This window comes from Ornithorhynchus anatinus, chromosome 1, assembly GCF_004115215.2.
Source record: "Ornithorhynchus anatinus isolate Pmale09 chromosome 1, mOrnAna1.pri.v4, whole genome shotgun sequence".
In the NCBI taxonomy this organism is placed as follows: domain Eukaryota; kingdom Metazoa; phylum Chordata; class Mammalia; order Monotremata; family Ornithorhynchidae; genus Ornithorhynchus; species Ornithorhynchus anatinus.
This window is the reverse complement of record NC_041728.1, coordinates 56509103-56524783: the sequence shown is the minus strand read 5'-3', so window position 1 is coordinate 56524783 and position 15681 is coordinate 56509103. Positions and strand designations below refer to the sequence as shown.

Here is a 15681-nt window from a genome sequence, read left to right as displayed (position 1 = left end):
TCAGGGATTTTTTTCATTTAACATATTTTTAATCCAATTTCCCACAGCCATTTTAATAGAGCTTTCTAACGTATTTACGTATTAAAGCTGAAAACATGAGAAGCAGTGTGGTCTAGTGGAAAGAGCACAGGTCTGGGATTCAGAGGACCTGGGTTCAAATAAGTTGCCATGTGCCCTCCCTCCTCAAATTCGCCAAACTAGCACACTTTCCCCCTTCAAAGCCCTACTGAAATCACTCGACCCAGTGTTCACCGATAGTAAAATGCCATAGAAAATCAGGGTACTTAAGTCCATGGCCCATAAACGCTTTGATACTCACCCTACCTCCATCCCCACAGCACTTACATACCCAAGCTTATATTCTGTTGTTTCCTCTAATGTATCTCATTCTGCTTCCTCCACAAGACCGTAAGCACTTTCAGGGCAGAAATCAAAGCTACCAACACTATAGAATTCCCCCAGATGCTTAGTACGGTGCTCTGCGCACAGTAAGTGCTCAATCGATATCATTTATTGATTGATTAACCGATTGACCTAAATAATAAACCAGAATATTTTCATGGCAAACTGACAGTGGTGACAGAAAGAGCAGGAGTGGATGAATGTAACTAAATGCCTGCTTTTACGGCTGGCACCTAAAACTTCCTTCATTCCTTCCTTCGTTCCTTACAGGTTCTATATCACTTTTCATATATTAAATTCCTTTTAAATTTCTAATTAAATTCCTAATTAAGTTCCTTTAGAATGTAAGAGAAATTATTTGTAATGTGAGTCAAGTGATTTCCATTGATACTATTGTTCTAAGACTCCAAATCTTTTTTTTTTCCTCTTACAAGATTTAAAACTATTGCATTTGGGCTGATTTTATTTCTCTAAATAAATATCATTGCATCGTTACCTCTTTGAGGGCAGAGGCTGTGTCTCTGACTTATGTATGCTCCCCAAGCACTAGCACAGTGCTCTGCACAGAGTAGGCACTCAATCAATGTTGCTTCAGCTAATGCCCATAATGACAAAAATTGCACATTTTTCTCCAGCTATAACCTAACTTGTGAGCCAAACCTTCAGGAAAATATATTGCCACACATTTAAACTACTTTCATTCAAATCTGCTCCTAAAAATGATTTGGAAAAATAGTAACATTTATACTAACTGTCAGGTCTTTGGATAAGAAAGCATTTTCCTTGGGAAATTTCTGGACTTTTCCAGAGCCGGCATTTTTACTGATGCACTGTTGAAGGAAAGAATAAGTTATTTTATTGACATGAATATGTAAAATAAAAAGAAAACAGACAAACAAAAATAAAACTGAAAAGAAAAAAAATCACGTTGCACTCTTCATATAAAAAAGAGAATTAAGCACAACGTGCCAAGGTTGGGCAGTTTTTCCTCGTTCCCCTCCACAAGGTCTCCACCCTCGTCTCCTTCCTTTGGTCTATGATGGCGGTATTTTCAAGAGCTCCATGTGGAAGAGTGGCCTAGAGGCTAGAGCACGGGTTGGGAGTCAGAAGGACCTGAGTTCTAATCCCAGGTCTGCCACTTGACCTCGGCAAGTCGCTTCACTTCCCTGTACTCTGCGCTCCACCACCAGGCCCCCTCCTACCTCACCTCGCCACTCTCCTTCTACAACTCAGCCGGCAAACTTCACCCCTCTAATGCTAACCTTCTCACTGTGCCTCACTCTCTGCTATCTCACCACGGACACCTAGCCCACATCCTGCCTCTGGCCTGAAATGCCCTCCCGCCTCACATCGACAGACAAATCACTCTCCCCGCCTTCAAAGCCTTATTTCAGGCACGTCTCCTCCAAGAGGCCTTCCCTGACTAAGCCCTCCCTTTCCTCTTCTCCCACTTCCTTCTGCGTCACCCTGACTTGCTCCCTTGGTTCTTCCCCCAACCCAGCCCCACAGCACTTATGTACATGCCTGTAATTTATTTATTTGTATTGTACAAGTAAGGTGCAAGAACAATATCAAAATGGAGCCTGCAAGTATTTTACCTTAACTATTTCTCCCAGAGTATGAAGAGAGTCATCCACAGCAATTAGGTAATGAGTCCTTGGCCTATGATCTGCTATATTTTGTAACACTCTGCAATACAACAACGACGGAAAATAAAAACCCAAGCCCCCTAATACGGAGAAATTTCAAAAAGTCAAGCTAGCAGGGTCAGGGAGTGGACTGTTGGGAATATTATTGGTGGCGATTGGCATTCTTTCACATATAATAATAATCATAATAATGGTGGGATTTGTTAAGCAGTTACTATGTGCCAAGCACCTAATCTAAGCGCTGGAGTAGATACAAGGTAATCAGGCTGGGCACAGTCCCTGTCCCACATTCATTCGATCGTATTCATTCTGTCATATTATTGAGCGCTTATCGTGTGTAGAGCACTATACTAAGCGCTTGGGAGACTATAATATAACAATACCACACCCATTCCCTGCCCATAACGAGTGACAGAGTTGGGGCTCAAAGTCTTAATCCCCATTTTACAGAGGAGGTAACTGAGGCCCAGAGAAGTGAAGCGATTTGCCCGAGGTCACACAGCAGACAAGTGGCAGAGCTGGGATTAGAACTCATGACCTCTGACTTCCAGACCCATGCTCTTTCCACTAGGCCAAGCTGCTTCCACAGTGGAAAGGATGGCCTTCCCTTTCTAGTTGAGCAGTCGCTGCTATACGCCAAGCCAGATCGTGGGACGTGGACTTTAAAGGGGACATGGCCCGGGCAGAGGGGGGTGGAAAATTACGCTCACTTCAAGGTGGCCATCTATACTTCCGGTACAGGTGTCTTTAAAAAAAAATCAGTACATACCTAAAGAAATAAAAGCTTTCAAGGTGTCCCAGCAGAAAATCACTGCCATAGACTCCCCTTCTCTCCTTCACCGTGATATCCCACAAAGAAATTCACTCTCGTTAAGCCTGGCAGCAGCTAGAACACCGATGTGCCAAAGAGGATTTTTTCACAGGTTAGCAGCCGAGGGATCTCGTGGAACCCGGCAAAAAACCCAAAACTTGGCCAAATCACCTCCTGTAGCACCCTGTACACTTGTTATGGGCAGGGAACGGGTCTACCCACCCTGTTATATTGAACTCTCCCAAGCGCTTAGTACAGTGTAAGCCCTCAGTACAGCACAGCCCTCAATAAACATGATCGACTGATGGACTGATTGAATACCCCGGCCACATTCGCTGCCAGAACATTCTCCTCTCCCTACCCAGATGGCCAAAGCACAAGAACTGTCCTAGTCTCCGTGGGGAGACTAGAGCTCAGGGGTTATGCATCCACTAATCAGTCAAGCAATCGATGTTTTTATTGAGTGAATACTCTGTACAGGGCACTGTGCTAAGCATTTGGGAGAGCAGAGTGTAATACAGTCATACTGCAGCACCCAATTAATGCCACTGACCGAATAATAGACGTGAACTCCGCTCTAGAAGAGCAATCTAGTACAACACCGTAGGAGAACAATCTTTTGTAGCTCAGTAATACCATAAAGCTTTCCAACCAGGTGTTCCCTCAAGCCTGGGGCTAAAAGCCTCTCCAGAAATAGTACGAAAGAAGGCAACACGTGGCCTGCTCCTCCCTTTTTAGGGAGAGTGTGAGAACCTGAAATTGATAATAAAGTCAACCTTATCTGTGCATAAGTAATTTGGGGAAAGATTCGTATTCCTAGAGAACTTTTCATTTTGAAGTGAGAAGACAGGTCTATCAACCCTGTTGTATTGTACTCCCTCAAGTTGTTGGGCAGGGATTGTCTCTGTTGCCGAACTGCACACCCCAAGCGCTTAGTACAGTGCTCTGCACACAGTAAGTGCTCAGTAAATATGATTGAACGAATGAATTATCGAGTGCTTACTGTGTGCAGAGCACTGTACTAAGCCAATGGGAGAATAGAAGAATATAACAGACACATTCCCTAATCAGTGCTCTGCATACAATAAGCACTCAGTAAATTCCACTGATTGACTGAGGAGCATCTGAGTGGTTCTGTATGTGGATTGTAAAGCTTCCTGTGGGCAGGAATCAGTTCTAATAACAATTATAATAATGTTGGTATTTAAGTGTTTATTATGTGCCAAGCACTGTTCTAAGTGCTGGGGTAGATACAAGGTAATCAGGTTGTCCCAGGTGGGGCTCACAGTCTTCATCCCCATTTGACAGGTGAGGTAACTGAGGCCCAAAGAAGTTAAGTGACTTTCCCAAGGTCACACAGCTGACAAGTGGCAGAGCTGGGATTAGAACCCACGACCTCTGACTCCCCAGCCCGGGCTCTTTCCTCCAGGCCACGCTGCTTCCCTGCGTTATTATATTTTCCCAAGTGCTTAAATACCATTGATTGATTGGTTCTGGATCAATCAGTCAAATCAATAATATTTATTGAGTGCTTACAAAGTGCAGAACACTGTACTAAGAACTTGGGACAGTATAATACAACAGAATTAGCAGGCAAGTTCCTTCTGGACAAAACACTAAATTATTATAACACTATACTATAGCACTGTAATCAATTCCTTGTCATAGGCTCTCAGTCCTGAAGTTAATGAATCAATCAATGGTATTTATTTAAGGCTTATTATGTGCAGAACACTGTACTAAGCGTTTGGGCAAGTACAATTAGCAGACTCATTCCTTGCCTCCAATGAACTTACAGTCTAGAGGGGAGACAGATATTAATAAGAATAAAGTCGCAAATCTCAGAACCACAGCTGTCTGCTCTTCTCTATGGAGACTCAAAACCTGACCCAGGCCCAACCAAAATAAATGGCATTGACCTGGAAGATAAGCAGCAAGGTATTTCGGGAAGCTTTACCTTGTTTTTGGTTTTGCTTTTTGTTTTTTACTACCGTAACGCATCCTGCTCGAACGCTTGATTTTCAGGAGCAAATACTTCACTGAAAGAAATTACTCGTGCAAAAGCTTAATAGAAAATTTGTGATTTGAAGTCACTAGGTTTTATTTAATTGCCTGAAAACTTCGCCTATGAAAAATACTTACCCTGCTAAATCAAGGATGTGAATTGTCGGAATTATATTTGTTCCCTCACCAAAAATGGGCAGTGCGGGAATCTCACCCAACCAAGCGTTCTGAAAAGAAATGAAAGTTATTTCTAATAGATAATGCTAGACATGCACTGGGATCATTAACTGGGACTACAAGATCACTTCCCCAGCCATCTAATAGCAGTTTATGCCATCTGTTCAGTACATGATGGTGATAGCAAGGATTTTCCAGGGATCCCTCTCTATGACCTTCAGCGAGCACATTTCCGTGATAGTGCTAAAGAATTTAATTCCAGTATTTCTTAGCACATACTCTAACTTTGTGAATGAGGTTCTGGCTTTTCAGCATGTGCCAAGTTTACCCTGGCTCAAACGCCTCCTTCTTCGACATCCAGTGGCTCCTTTCCCGACTCCTCAACCTTCGAAGAACTTTGACTTGAAGAGTGAGATTACCGACAGCTATGTGTTCTCTGGCATTAGACTGATGAGAGAACTTTAGTCTGCTAGCAGAGGGGGAAGGCTGCTCAGGCTGGGGATCATTCAATCATTCGGCTTTATTCAGGGGTTACTGTGCGCAGAGCACTGCACTAATTGCTCGGGAGAGTACAATACAACAGAGATGAGTTAGGAGTGTTGGAGGGAGTGTGTCTGTGTGTGCATTCTCGCCCATTCCCTGCGTCTGGCCTGGGATTCCCCCACAGACAATTACTCTCCCCTGCTTCAAAGCCATACTGAAGGCACATCTCCTCCAAAAGGTCTCCATTCATTCATTCAGTAGTATTTATTGAGCGCTTACTATGTGCAGAGCACTGTACTAAGCACTTGGAATGGACAAATCGGTAGCAGATAGAGACAGTCCCTGCCCATTGACGGGCTTACAGTCTGATCGGGGGAGACGGACAGACGAGAACAATAGCAATAAATAGAATCAAGGGGATGAACATCTCATTAAAACAATAGCAAATAAATAGAATCGAGGCGATGTATATCTCATTAACAAAATAGGGTAATGAAAATATATACAGTTGAGCGGACGAGTACAGTGCTGAAGGGATGGGACGGGAGGGGGGAGGAGCAGAGGGAAATGGGGGGAAAAGAGGGTTTAGCTGCGGAGAGGTGAAGAGGGGGGTAGAGGGAGCAGAGGGAAAAGGGGAGCTCAGTCTGGGAAGGCCTCTTGGAGGAGGTGAGCTTTAACCCCACCCCCTTCTGCATCACCCTGACTTGTTTCCTTTATTCATCCCCTCTCCCAACCTCCCAGCACTTCTGTACTTATCTGTAATTTATTTAGTCATATTAATGTCCGCCTACCCCTCTGGACTGTAAACTCGTTGTGGGCAGGGACTGTGTCTGTTTATTGTTATAGTGTACTCTCCCAAGCGCTTAGGACAGTGCTCTGCACCCAGTAAGTGCTCAGTAAATACGATTGGCTGACTGCGCTGCACATAATAAGCATTCAGTATGCAGCATGGCCTGGGGAGCAGTAGTGGATAAATTACAGGTCAGGGAGTCAGAAGGTCCTGGATTCTAACCCCAGCTCTGCCACTTGTCTGCTGTGTGACCTTGGGTGAGTCACTGAAGTTCTCAGTGTCTCAGTTACCTCATCTGTAAGATGAAGATTAAGACTATGAGCCCTGTGTGGGAGAGGGACTGGGTCCAACCTGATTAGTTTGTATCTACCCCAGAGCTTAGAATAATGCTTGACATATAATAAGAAGAAGAAGAATGGTATTTGTTACGCATATACTATGTGCCAAGCACTGTTCTACATGCTGGGGTAGATACAAGCTGGAGTTGTCCCACGTGGGGCTCACAGTCTTAATCCCCATTTTACAGATGAGCTACTGAGGCACAAGGAAATGAAGTGACTTGCCCAGGGTCACACAACAGATAAGTGGCGGAGCCGGGATTAGAACCCAAGACCTCTGACTCCCAAGCCCGGGCTCTTTCCTCTAAGCTACGCTGCTTCCCTATATAGTAAATGCTTAACAAATACCATTATTATTATTAATAATAATGTCACTACTGATTGCAATTCAGGCCTAGTGCATTTGGCCTTTTGGGTAGTGCTGCCATGCGGTCTTAAAAGAGCAAGATGAAATAATGCCAGAGAGAAAGAGAGTTGAGGCAGTTGACTCCTCCTCACCGTCCCCCGTCCTCGCCTATCCCGCCGTCGACCCCCGGGCCACGTCCTCCCGCGGGCCTGGAACGCCCTCCCGCCTCACCTCCCCCAAACTCATTCTCTTCCCCTCTTCAAAACCCTACTTAAAGCTCACCTCCTCCAAGAGGCCTTCCCAGACTGAGCTCCCCCCTTTTTTCCCTCTGCTCCCTCTGCTCCTCCTCTACACCCCCTTCACCTCTCCTCAGCTAAGCCCTCTCTTCCCCACTTTCCCTCTGCTCCTCCCCGTCTCCCTTCCCCTCCCCTCAGCACTGTACTCGTCCGCTCAACTGTATATATTTTCATTACCCTATCTATTTTGCTAATGAGATGTACATCACCTTGTTTCTATTTATTTGCTATTGTTTTAATGAGACGTTCATCCCCTCGATTCTATTTATTGCTATTGTTCTTATCTGCCTGTCTCCCCCTATTAGACTGTGAGCCCATCAAAGGGCAGGGATCGTCTCTATCTGTTGCCGATTTGTCCATCCCAAGCGCTTAGTACAGTGCTCTGCACACAGTAAGCGCTCAATAAATACTATTGAATGAATGAATGACCAAAAGAAGTAGAAGTAATTCTTTTAGGAAAAACATGAATGTTAACTGAAACTCTTGCTAGTCCTCAAATCCTAGGCATTTGAGAGTAGAGAGGGGAGGTTTCATCAGCATAGTTCTCATGGACAGTTTTCAAGGCCCTTGTGTGCCCAGCATACAGAGAGAGGCTAATCAGGAAGGCAGGATCAAGTTTGAACTCAAGGAAGATTGCTGGCTTAGAAACACAAAAGTAGAAGAGCAACAAGGAATTGTGTAATTCACTAGACCCGAATTAAGCCTATCATTTTGCTAAATGCAAATGCTAAAGACGGACAACATCTTATATTTGTAACTTTCCTGTATCTTGGTATTCACTGAGGCTTTCACCATCCCCGCCCCAGCCCCTCAGCACTGATGTACAGATCCGTAATTTATTTATTTATATTCATGTCTGTCTCCCTTTATAAATTGTAAACTTGTTGTGGGCAGGGAATGTTTCTGTTATGTTGTTATACTGTACGATTGCAAACAGTATAGTGCTCTGCACACAGTAAGCACTCAGTAAACATGGTTGATTGATTGATTTCTTCTAGTGCTGTTGTCTTCCTTATCCTGTATGCTCAAGTGAGAAGAGCCCACGCTTGATCAGTCAATCGGTAGTATTTATTAAGGGTTCACTGTGTGCACGGCACTGTACTGAGCACTCGGGAGAGTACAACAGAGGTGGTGAACTTGTTCCCTGCCCACAACAAGATTATAGTCTAGAGGAACTGAAAATCTGTGCTCTCCAACTCTGTATAGATTGGGTGTGTGATTTCATGCAAGACACTTAAACGCTCCGGGCTTCATCTTTCCCATGTATAAAATAGGAAACCTAATAATGGCCTATTCTCTCCTCACAGAAATGCAGTGAGAATAAAATCAAATAGCTACGTAACATTGCTATTCGAATTTAAGGTATTATCATTTTTCAAGTGAACCTTACCCTGCTTCCATACTCCCCAGTCACTCCCACTGTAAACTGGAACTATCATAAACTAGAAAAATATTAAATTAATGAGATTAACATCTTGATGAAAAAGGAATACCTTGAAATACGAATGTAAGATTCCTCCTTCTGCTCCATATGTAAGTCCAGCGGCAACTACATACGTTGAAAATTTCTGTTTATTCTATTAAAGTAGAACAGTGAGAAAGTTACTTGTAAATAATTATTTACCATTCATTCTTCCAGCGTCTCATAATGTGTGTGAATATCTACAATTCTATTTATCTAGTATGATGCTATTAATGCCTGTCTACTTGTTTCGTTTTGCTGTCTCTCTCCCGCCTTCTAGACTGTGAGCCCGTTGTCGGGTAGGGATTGTCTCTATCTGTTACCGAATTGTACTTTCCAAGCACTTAGTACAGTGTTCTGCACATAGTAAGCGCTCAATAAATGAGATTGAATGAATGAATAATGCCCATATAATAGCTTTAGAAGCTTTGGAAGCCGCACTAATTCGTTCAGACCAGTATGGTGAGCAATTTCAAACACTGAATAATAATAATAATGATAAAAATGGTACTTGTTAAATGCTTACTATATGCCAAACACCGTTCTAAGCCCTGGGGTAAATGCAAAGTAATCGAATTGTCCCACATGGAGCTCACAGACTTAATCCCCATTTGACAGATGAGGTCACTGAGGCACAGAGAAGTTAAGTGACTTGCCCAAAGCCACCCAGCTGACAAGTGGCAGAGCTGGGATTAGAACCCACGCCCTCTGACTCTTAGGCCTCTTTCCACTATGCCACACTGCTTCTCCACCCCGGGGGCTTAGTACAGTGCCTGTCACATAGTAAGAGCTTAACGAATACCATAATTATTATTATTTCTTTCTCCTATATCAGTCTTGCTGCTTTCTTCCCCTCCAAGGATGACTATGACCGTGTGTGGGGATGAGAGAAGAAGCAGGGTGTAGTAGACAGAGCACAGGCCTGGGAGTCAAAAGGTCATGGGTTCTAATCCCGGCTCTGCCACTTGTCTGCTGTGTGACCTGGGGCAAGTCACTTCACTTCTCTGCACCTCGGTCACCTCATCTGTAAAAAGGGGATTGAGACTGTGAGCCCCATGTGGGACAGAGACTGTGTCCAGCCCTATTTGCTCATATTGCCCCCAGTGCTTACTATGTGCCAGGCACTGTACTAAGCGCTGGGCAGGGGAGGAATACGAATAAATTGGGTTGGACACAGTCTCCGTCCCATGTGGGGCTCACAATCTCAATCCCTTTTTTACGGGTGAGGTGCAGTGAGGTACAGTGAGGTAAGTGCTTAACAAATACCATTAATTAATACTATTAATATCGTTTCTTTCGCCTATATCAATCGGGCTTTCTTCCACTCCAAGGATGCCTGTGACTCTGTGTGCGTGTGTGTGTGGGATTGTATGGCCAAGTTGGATATTTGTCTCCTGTCTGTTCTCCAACCTACCCCCCTCTGCCTCTTCACACCCGCAGAAAGCCTAAGTTTTTTTCTGCTAGCCCAATGGGCCACTGAAAGCCCTCAATGTAGTGTATCCTGCAGCCAGCAGATGTCACATTTGGTTACAAATGAGCCATTTTTCTTGTCCCCATCCCCACCGGGAAGGAGCTAACCGTGCATCAGAAAGCGGATTACCTGCCGGGCACGTTCCCTTCCCCTGGGTAGAAGAGAGGGGAGAGAGGGGAGAGCAATCCCGTCCTCTCTGACCACATTTCTGTGTCAGAAGAAAACCTCTTTTCACTTTAAATAGGAGGGGCAACCTCTAAATCCGAATTAATTACGGTAACAGCAATTACGGTCCTTGTTAAACGCGTATTATGTACCCGCACTTCTCTAAGAGCTGGGGTAGATACATGTGAATCAGGTTGGACATTGTCCCTGTCCCACGTGGGGGGCTCGCAGGCTAAGTAAAGATCTATCCGAAAGATGTATCTGGTTTATTAGTAAGGCCCTGCCAAACCAAATCACAGATGTGCCTCTCTCCCGGAAAGAGCCGGGGCTTGGGAGCCAGAGGTTGTGGGTTCCAATTCCCCCTCTGCCACTTTTCGGTTTTGAGACTTTGGGCAACTTCTCTGTGCCTCAGTTACCTCATCTGTAAAATGGGGATGAAGACCGTGAGCCCCACGCGGGATGACCCGATTACCTTGTCTCTACTCCAGCGCTTAGTACGGTGCTTGGCACAGAGTAAGCGCTTAACAGATACCATAATAATAATAATAAAGTCTCATAAATTGTGAAACCCAGGACCGGATGCAGAGTATAATAGGTTTGTAAGATATTCTTTCTCTTCCTTCTTGAGAGAGAGTCTAGACAGTGAGAACTCTAGTTCCAGGCTTCCACAGTGTTTCTGTTCTTCTAAAACAAAACTGAGGAGGAAAAGGGGTTATGTGAGAGGAGAAGAACATAACAACTCTAACTGCCATTGGATATTTGGCTTCTTACAGTTTTTCCTAATTTGATTACAGTTTTTTCAGCATTTAGGTGGTCTATGAAGTTAGGATGTGCTTTCCTTCTGCGATAATCTTCTTCAGTAAAAGGAATTTCGGGATCATCCTGAAAAAAATGAATACGAAAATAAGTTTCCTTTCCATTATTAGTCACGTTACACAGAGGGTGGGGGAGGACAAAAGATATTTAACGGAAATAAAAACTTCTATTTTGAGTTCAAACAAAATTTAGATATTTCTTTCCCTATTCTTCAACCACGTCTTAGGTAATTTCATATTCTAAGATTCCTTCTTTCACGATGTTCCAAGCTCTCTTTTGTTGGTGACTACACCTGACTTTATATCCACACACCATGTGTACTATTTAAGGACGGCTATTCGGCAAACTGTTTATAGTCCCGGTGACTTAAAAAAATTACCATGGGCATCAGTTATCCAAGGAAATTCCAAGCCCTTTGAGTACAGAGAAATCCCTCAGCATGGGTATGCATACATAAACACACACCCTCGACACATTTAAAAAGATCAGTCCTTTCACAGTTCCATTAGAAACTTTGTGTCAAACATATTAATGACAGCGCTAATGTCATTAATGTGCTAAAAAATGTGCTAATTCAGTTCGAGTTGAATTTGAATTAAGGGGGATTTGTACATGGATTTAAGTCTACTTGGTCAGTGAAAATGTTGGAAAAAACTCAGAAATGTTTGGAGAGCATTTTTTGTTCTGTTTTGTTCTGCTTTTTGGCATGGTTGGATTAATTAGAGAAAAACCCTAAAAGTCGCTATCATTCATATGAATGATGTGTGTCTCTTGAATGTGGCTCTTTCCATATCTCCTCTGTACTTGGAGACAGAAAGAGGATAAAATCAAGCTAAACACTTCACGTTCTGCTTAGTTTCTGTATCTTTCCTTAAACGGTGATTGTGGAACCTTGTTTTCCCAAAGATTACAGGGCGAGCCAAAATTCGCCAGCTCAAGAATGCTCGGTGCTCACCCTTGAATCTTGATGATTCCACTTTGGCTGTCCCCACTGGCTGACCAGCTAGAAAATCGGTGAGATTCAAAGTAGAGCTCAAGCTAGGGGCACAGACTAAAAGCTTTTCAAACTAAGCAAACAGCACATTGAGCTAGGCTGCACCTTCTACCTTCACTAGGGTGGCCAGTGTTGGCACTCAAGAACCTCAGAAACTCCCTTCTCTCCTTCTCCAGCCCAGCCCGCACACCAACCTCTTCACCGTGCCTCGTTCTCGCCTGTCCCGCCGTCGACCCCTGGCCCACGTCCTACCTCTGGCCTGGAACGCCCTCCCTCCTCACGTCCACCGAACTAGCACACTTCCCCCCTTCGAAACCCTACTGAGAGCTCACCTCCTCCAGGAAGCCTTCCCAAACTGAGCCCCTCTTTTCCTCTGCTCCTCCTCCCCTCCCTATCACCTTGACTCCCTCCTTCTGCTCTACCCTCCTTCCCGCCCCACAGCACTTCTGTATCTATGTACATATTTATTATTCGAATTACTTTATTAATGACGTGTACATATAGCTATAATTCTCTTCATTTATATGGATGTTATTGATGCCTGCTGACTTGTTTTGTTGTCTGTCTCCTCCCTTCTAGCCTGTTGTTGGGTAGGGATTGTCTCTTTCTGTCGCTGAATCGTACTTTCCAAACTCTTAGTAAGTGCTCAATAAATACGACTGAATGAATCAATGACTGAAATCGAGAAGCGTGTGACACAGTATGCGTTTTGCCAAGAAGGCAGCGTAAAGTGGTGATGTCATTCATTCATTCATTCATTCATTCAATAGTATTTATTGAGCGCTTACTATGTGCAGAGCACTGTACTAAGCGCTTGGGATGAACAAGTCGGCACAGATAGAGACAGTCCCTGCCGTTTGACGGGTTTACAGTCTAATCGGGGGAGACGGACAGACAAGAACAATGGCACTAAACAGCGTCAAGGGGAAGAACATCTCGTAAAAACCGATGGCAACTAAATAGAATCGAGGCGATGTACAATTCATTAACAAAATAAATAGGGTAACGAAAATATATACAGTTGAGCGGACGAGTACAGTGCTGTGGGGATGGGAAGGGAGAGGTGGAGGAGCAGAGGGAAAAGGGGAAAATGAGGCTTTAGCTGCGGAGAGGTAAAGGGGGGATGGCAGAGGGAGTAGAGGGGGAAGAGGAGCTCAGTCTGGGAAGGCCTCTTGGAGGAGGTGATTTTTAAGTAAGGTTTTGAAGAGGGAAAGAGAATCAGTTTGGCGGAGGTGAGGAGGGAGGGCGTTCCAGGACCGCGGGAGGACGTGACCCGGGGGTCGACGGCGGGATGGGCGAGACCGAGGGACGGCGAGGAGGTGGGCGGCAGAGGAGCGGAGCGTGCGGGGTGGGCGGTAGAAAGAGAGAAGGGAGGAGAGGTAGGAAGGGGCAAGGTGATGGAGAGCCTTGAAGCCTAGAGTGAGGAGTTTTTGTTTGGAGCGGAGGTCGATAGGCAACCACTGGAGTTGTTTAAGAAGGGGAGTGACATGCCCAGATCGTTTCTGCGGGAAGATGAGCCGGGCAGCGGAGTGAAGAATAGACCGGAGCGGGGCGAGAGAGGAGGAAGGGAGGTCAGAGAGAAGGCCGACACAGTAGTCTAGCCGGGATATAACGAGAGCCCGTAATAGTAAGGTAGCCGTTTGGGTGGAGAGGAAAGGGCGGATCTTGGCGATATCGTAGAGGTGAAACCGGCAGGTCTTGGTAACGGATAGGATGTGTGGGGTGAACGAGAGGGACGAGTCAAGGATGACACCGAGATTGCGGGCCTGCGGGACGGGAAGGATAGTCGTGCCATCCACGGTGATGGAGAAGTCTGGGAGCGGACCGGGCTTGGGAGGGAAGATGAGGAGCTCAGTCTCGCTCATGTTGAGTTTTAGGTGGCGGGCCGACATCCAGGTGGAGACGTCCCGGAGGCAGGAGGAGATGCGAGCCTGAAGGGAGGGGGAGAGGACAGGGGCGGAGATGTAGATCTGCGTGTCATCTGCGTAGAGATGGTAGTCAAAGCCGTGAGAGCGGATGAGTTCACCGAGGGAGTGAGTGTAAATGGAGAACAGAAGAGGGCCAAGAACTGACCCTTGAGGAACTCCGACAGTTAAAGGATGGGAGGGGGAGGAGGCTCCAGCGTAGGAGACCGAGAATGATCGGCCAGAGAGGTAAGAGGAGAACCAGGAGAGGACAGAGTCCGTGAAGCCAAGGTGAGATAAGGTATGGAGGAGGAGGGGATGGTCGACAGTGTCAAAGGCAGCAGAGAGGTCAAGGAGGATCAGAATGGAGTAGGAGCCATTGGATTTGGGAAGAAGGAGGTCACGGGTGACCTTAGAGAGAGCAGTCTCGGTAGAGTGGAGGGGACGGAAGCCAGATCGGAGGGGGTCTAGGAGAGAATGGGAGTTAAGGAATTCTAGGCATCGATTGTAGACGACTCGTTCTAAGATTTTGGAAAGGAAGGGTAGTAGGGAGATAGGACGATAACTGGAGGGGGAAGTGGGGTCAAGAGCGGGTTTTTTTAGGATGGGGGAGACGTGGGCATGTTTGAAGGCAGAGGGGAAGGAGCCCTTGGAGATCAAGTGGTTAAAAATAGAAGTTAAGGAAGGGAGGAGGGCAGGGGCGATGGTTTTAAGAAGGTGAGAGGGAATGGGGTCCGAGGCGCAGGTGGAGGGGGTGGCACTTGCGAGGAGGGAGGAGATCTCCTCTGAGGATACTGCAGGGAAGGATGGGAAAGTAGGGGAGGGGGTCGTTGAGGGGGAGGGGAGAGGCGGAGGGGTGACTTTGGGGAGCTCAGACCTGATCGTGTTGATTTTCGTGAGGAAATAGGTGGCCAGATCATTAGGGGTGAGAGATGGGGGAGGGGGAGGAACAGGGGGCCTAAGGAGAGAGTTAAAGGTCCGGAACAATCGGCGGGGGTGACGGGCATGGGTGTCGATGAGGGAGGAGAAGAAGCTTTGCCTGGCGGAGGAGAGGGCAGAGTTAAGGCAGGAAAGGATAAATTTGAAGTGTGTGAGGTCGGCTCGGTGCCGTGCGTGCCGTTTTGCAGAGGTGTGTCAAGTTTGTTCTGACCGAAAGCATTTCTCCACCTCGACTCCCGTAGAGATGCAGAGCGACTGTGCTCCCTTTCCCAGTTGATGGGATGAAGGGCACCACTTCGGAGCCATGGAACTCGGTGGCAGAAGCCGAGGTAGGAGGAGGCTGGGCACTCAAAATATAAAAATACTTCACCCAAAGGCATCCGGCCAATAACTGTACCGGACTGGGGATGGGTTACCTGAAAACCAGACTGGCCAATGTAAAGATCAGACTGGCCACACTAATCTTCACTCGGTAAGCACTCAATAAATACAATTGAATAAATGATAATCAATAATAATAATTATGGTATCTGTTAAGTGCTTACTATATGCCAAGCACTGTTCTAACCACTGGCGTTGGAACAAAGTAATCTAGTACTGAGAGCTCACCTCCTCCAAGAGGCCTTCCCAGACT

The 15681-nt window shown here is 45.7% G+C and overlaps 1 protein-coding gene across 2 annotated transcripts in view; it reads right to left on the bottom strand.

The window, feature by feature from the left end:
- The window catches only part of AK7 (adenylate kinase 7), a 56826-nt gene that overhangs the window by 29089 nt on the left and 12056 nt on the right, over nucleotides 1-15681 (bottom strand). For both annotated transcript variants that reach the window (XM_029063284.2, XM_029063365.2), the window contains exons 5-9: nucleotides 11166-11276; nucleotides 8790-8873; nucleotides 5005-5093; nucleotides 2001-2091; nucleotides 1155-1232 (exon numbers count right to left, since the gene is read on the bottom strand). In XM_029063284.2, coding sequence (XP_028919117.1) covers nucleotides 1155-1232; nucleotides 2001-2091; nucleotides 5005-5093; nucleotides 8790-8873; nucleotides 11166-11276 — 453 coding nt within the window. The remainder of the gene's footprint in view (nucleotides 1-1154; nucleotides 1233-2000; nucleotides 2092-5004; nucleotides 5094-8789; nucleotides 8874-11165; nucleotides 11277-15681) is intronic.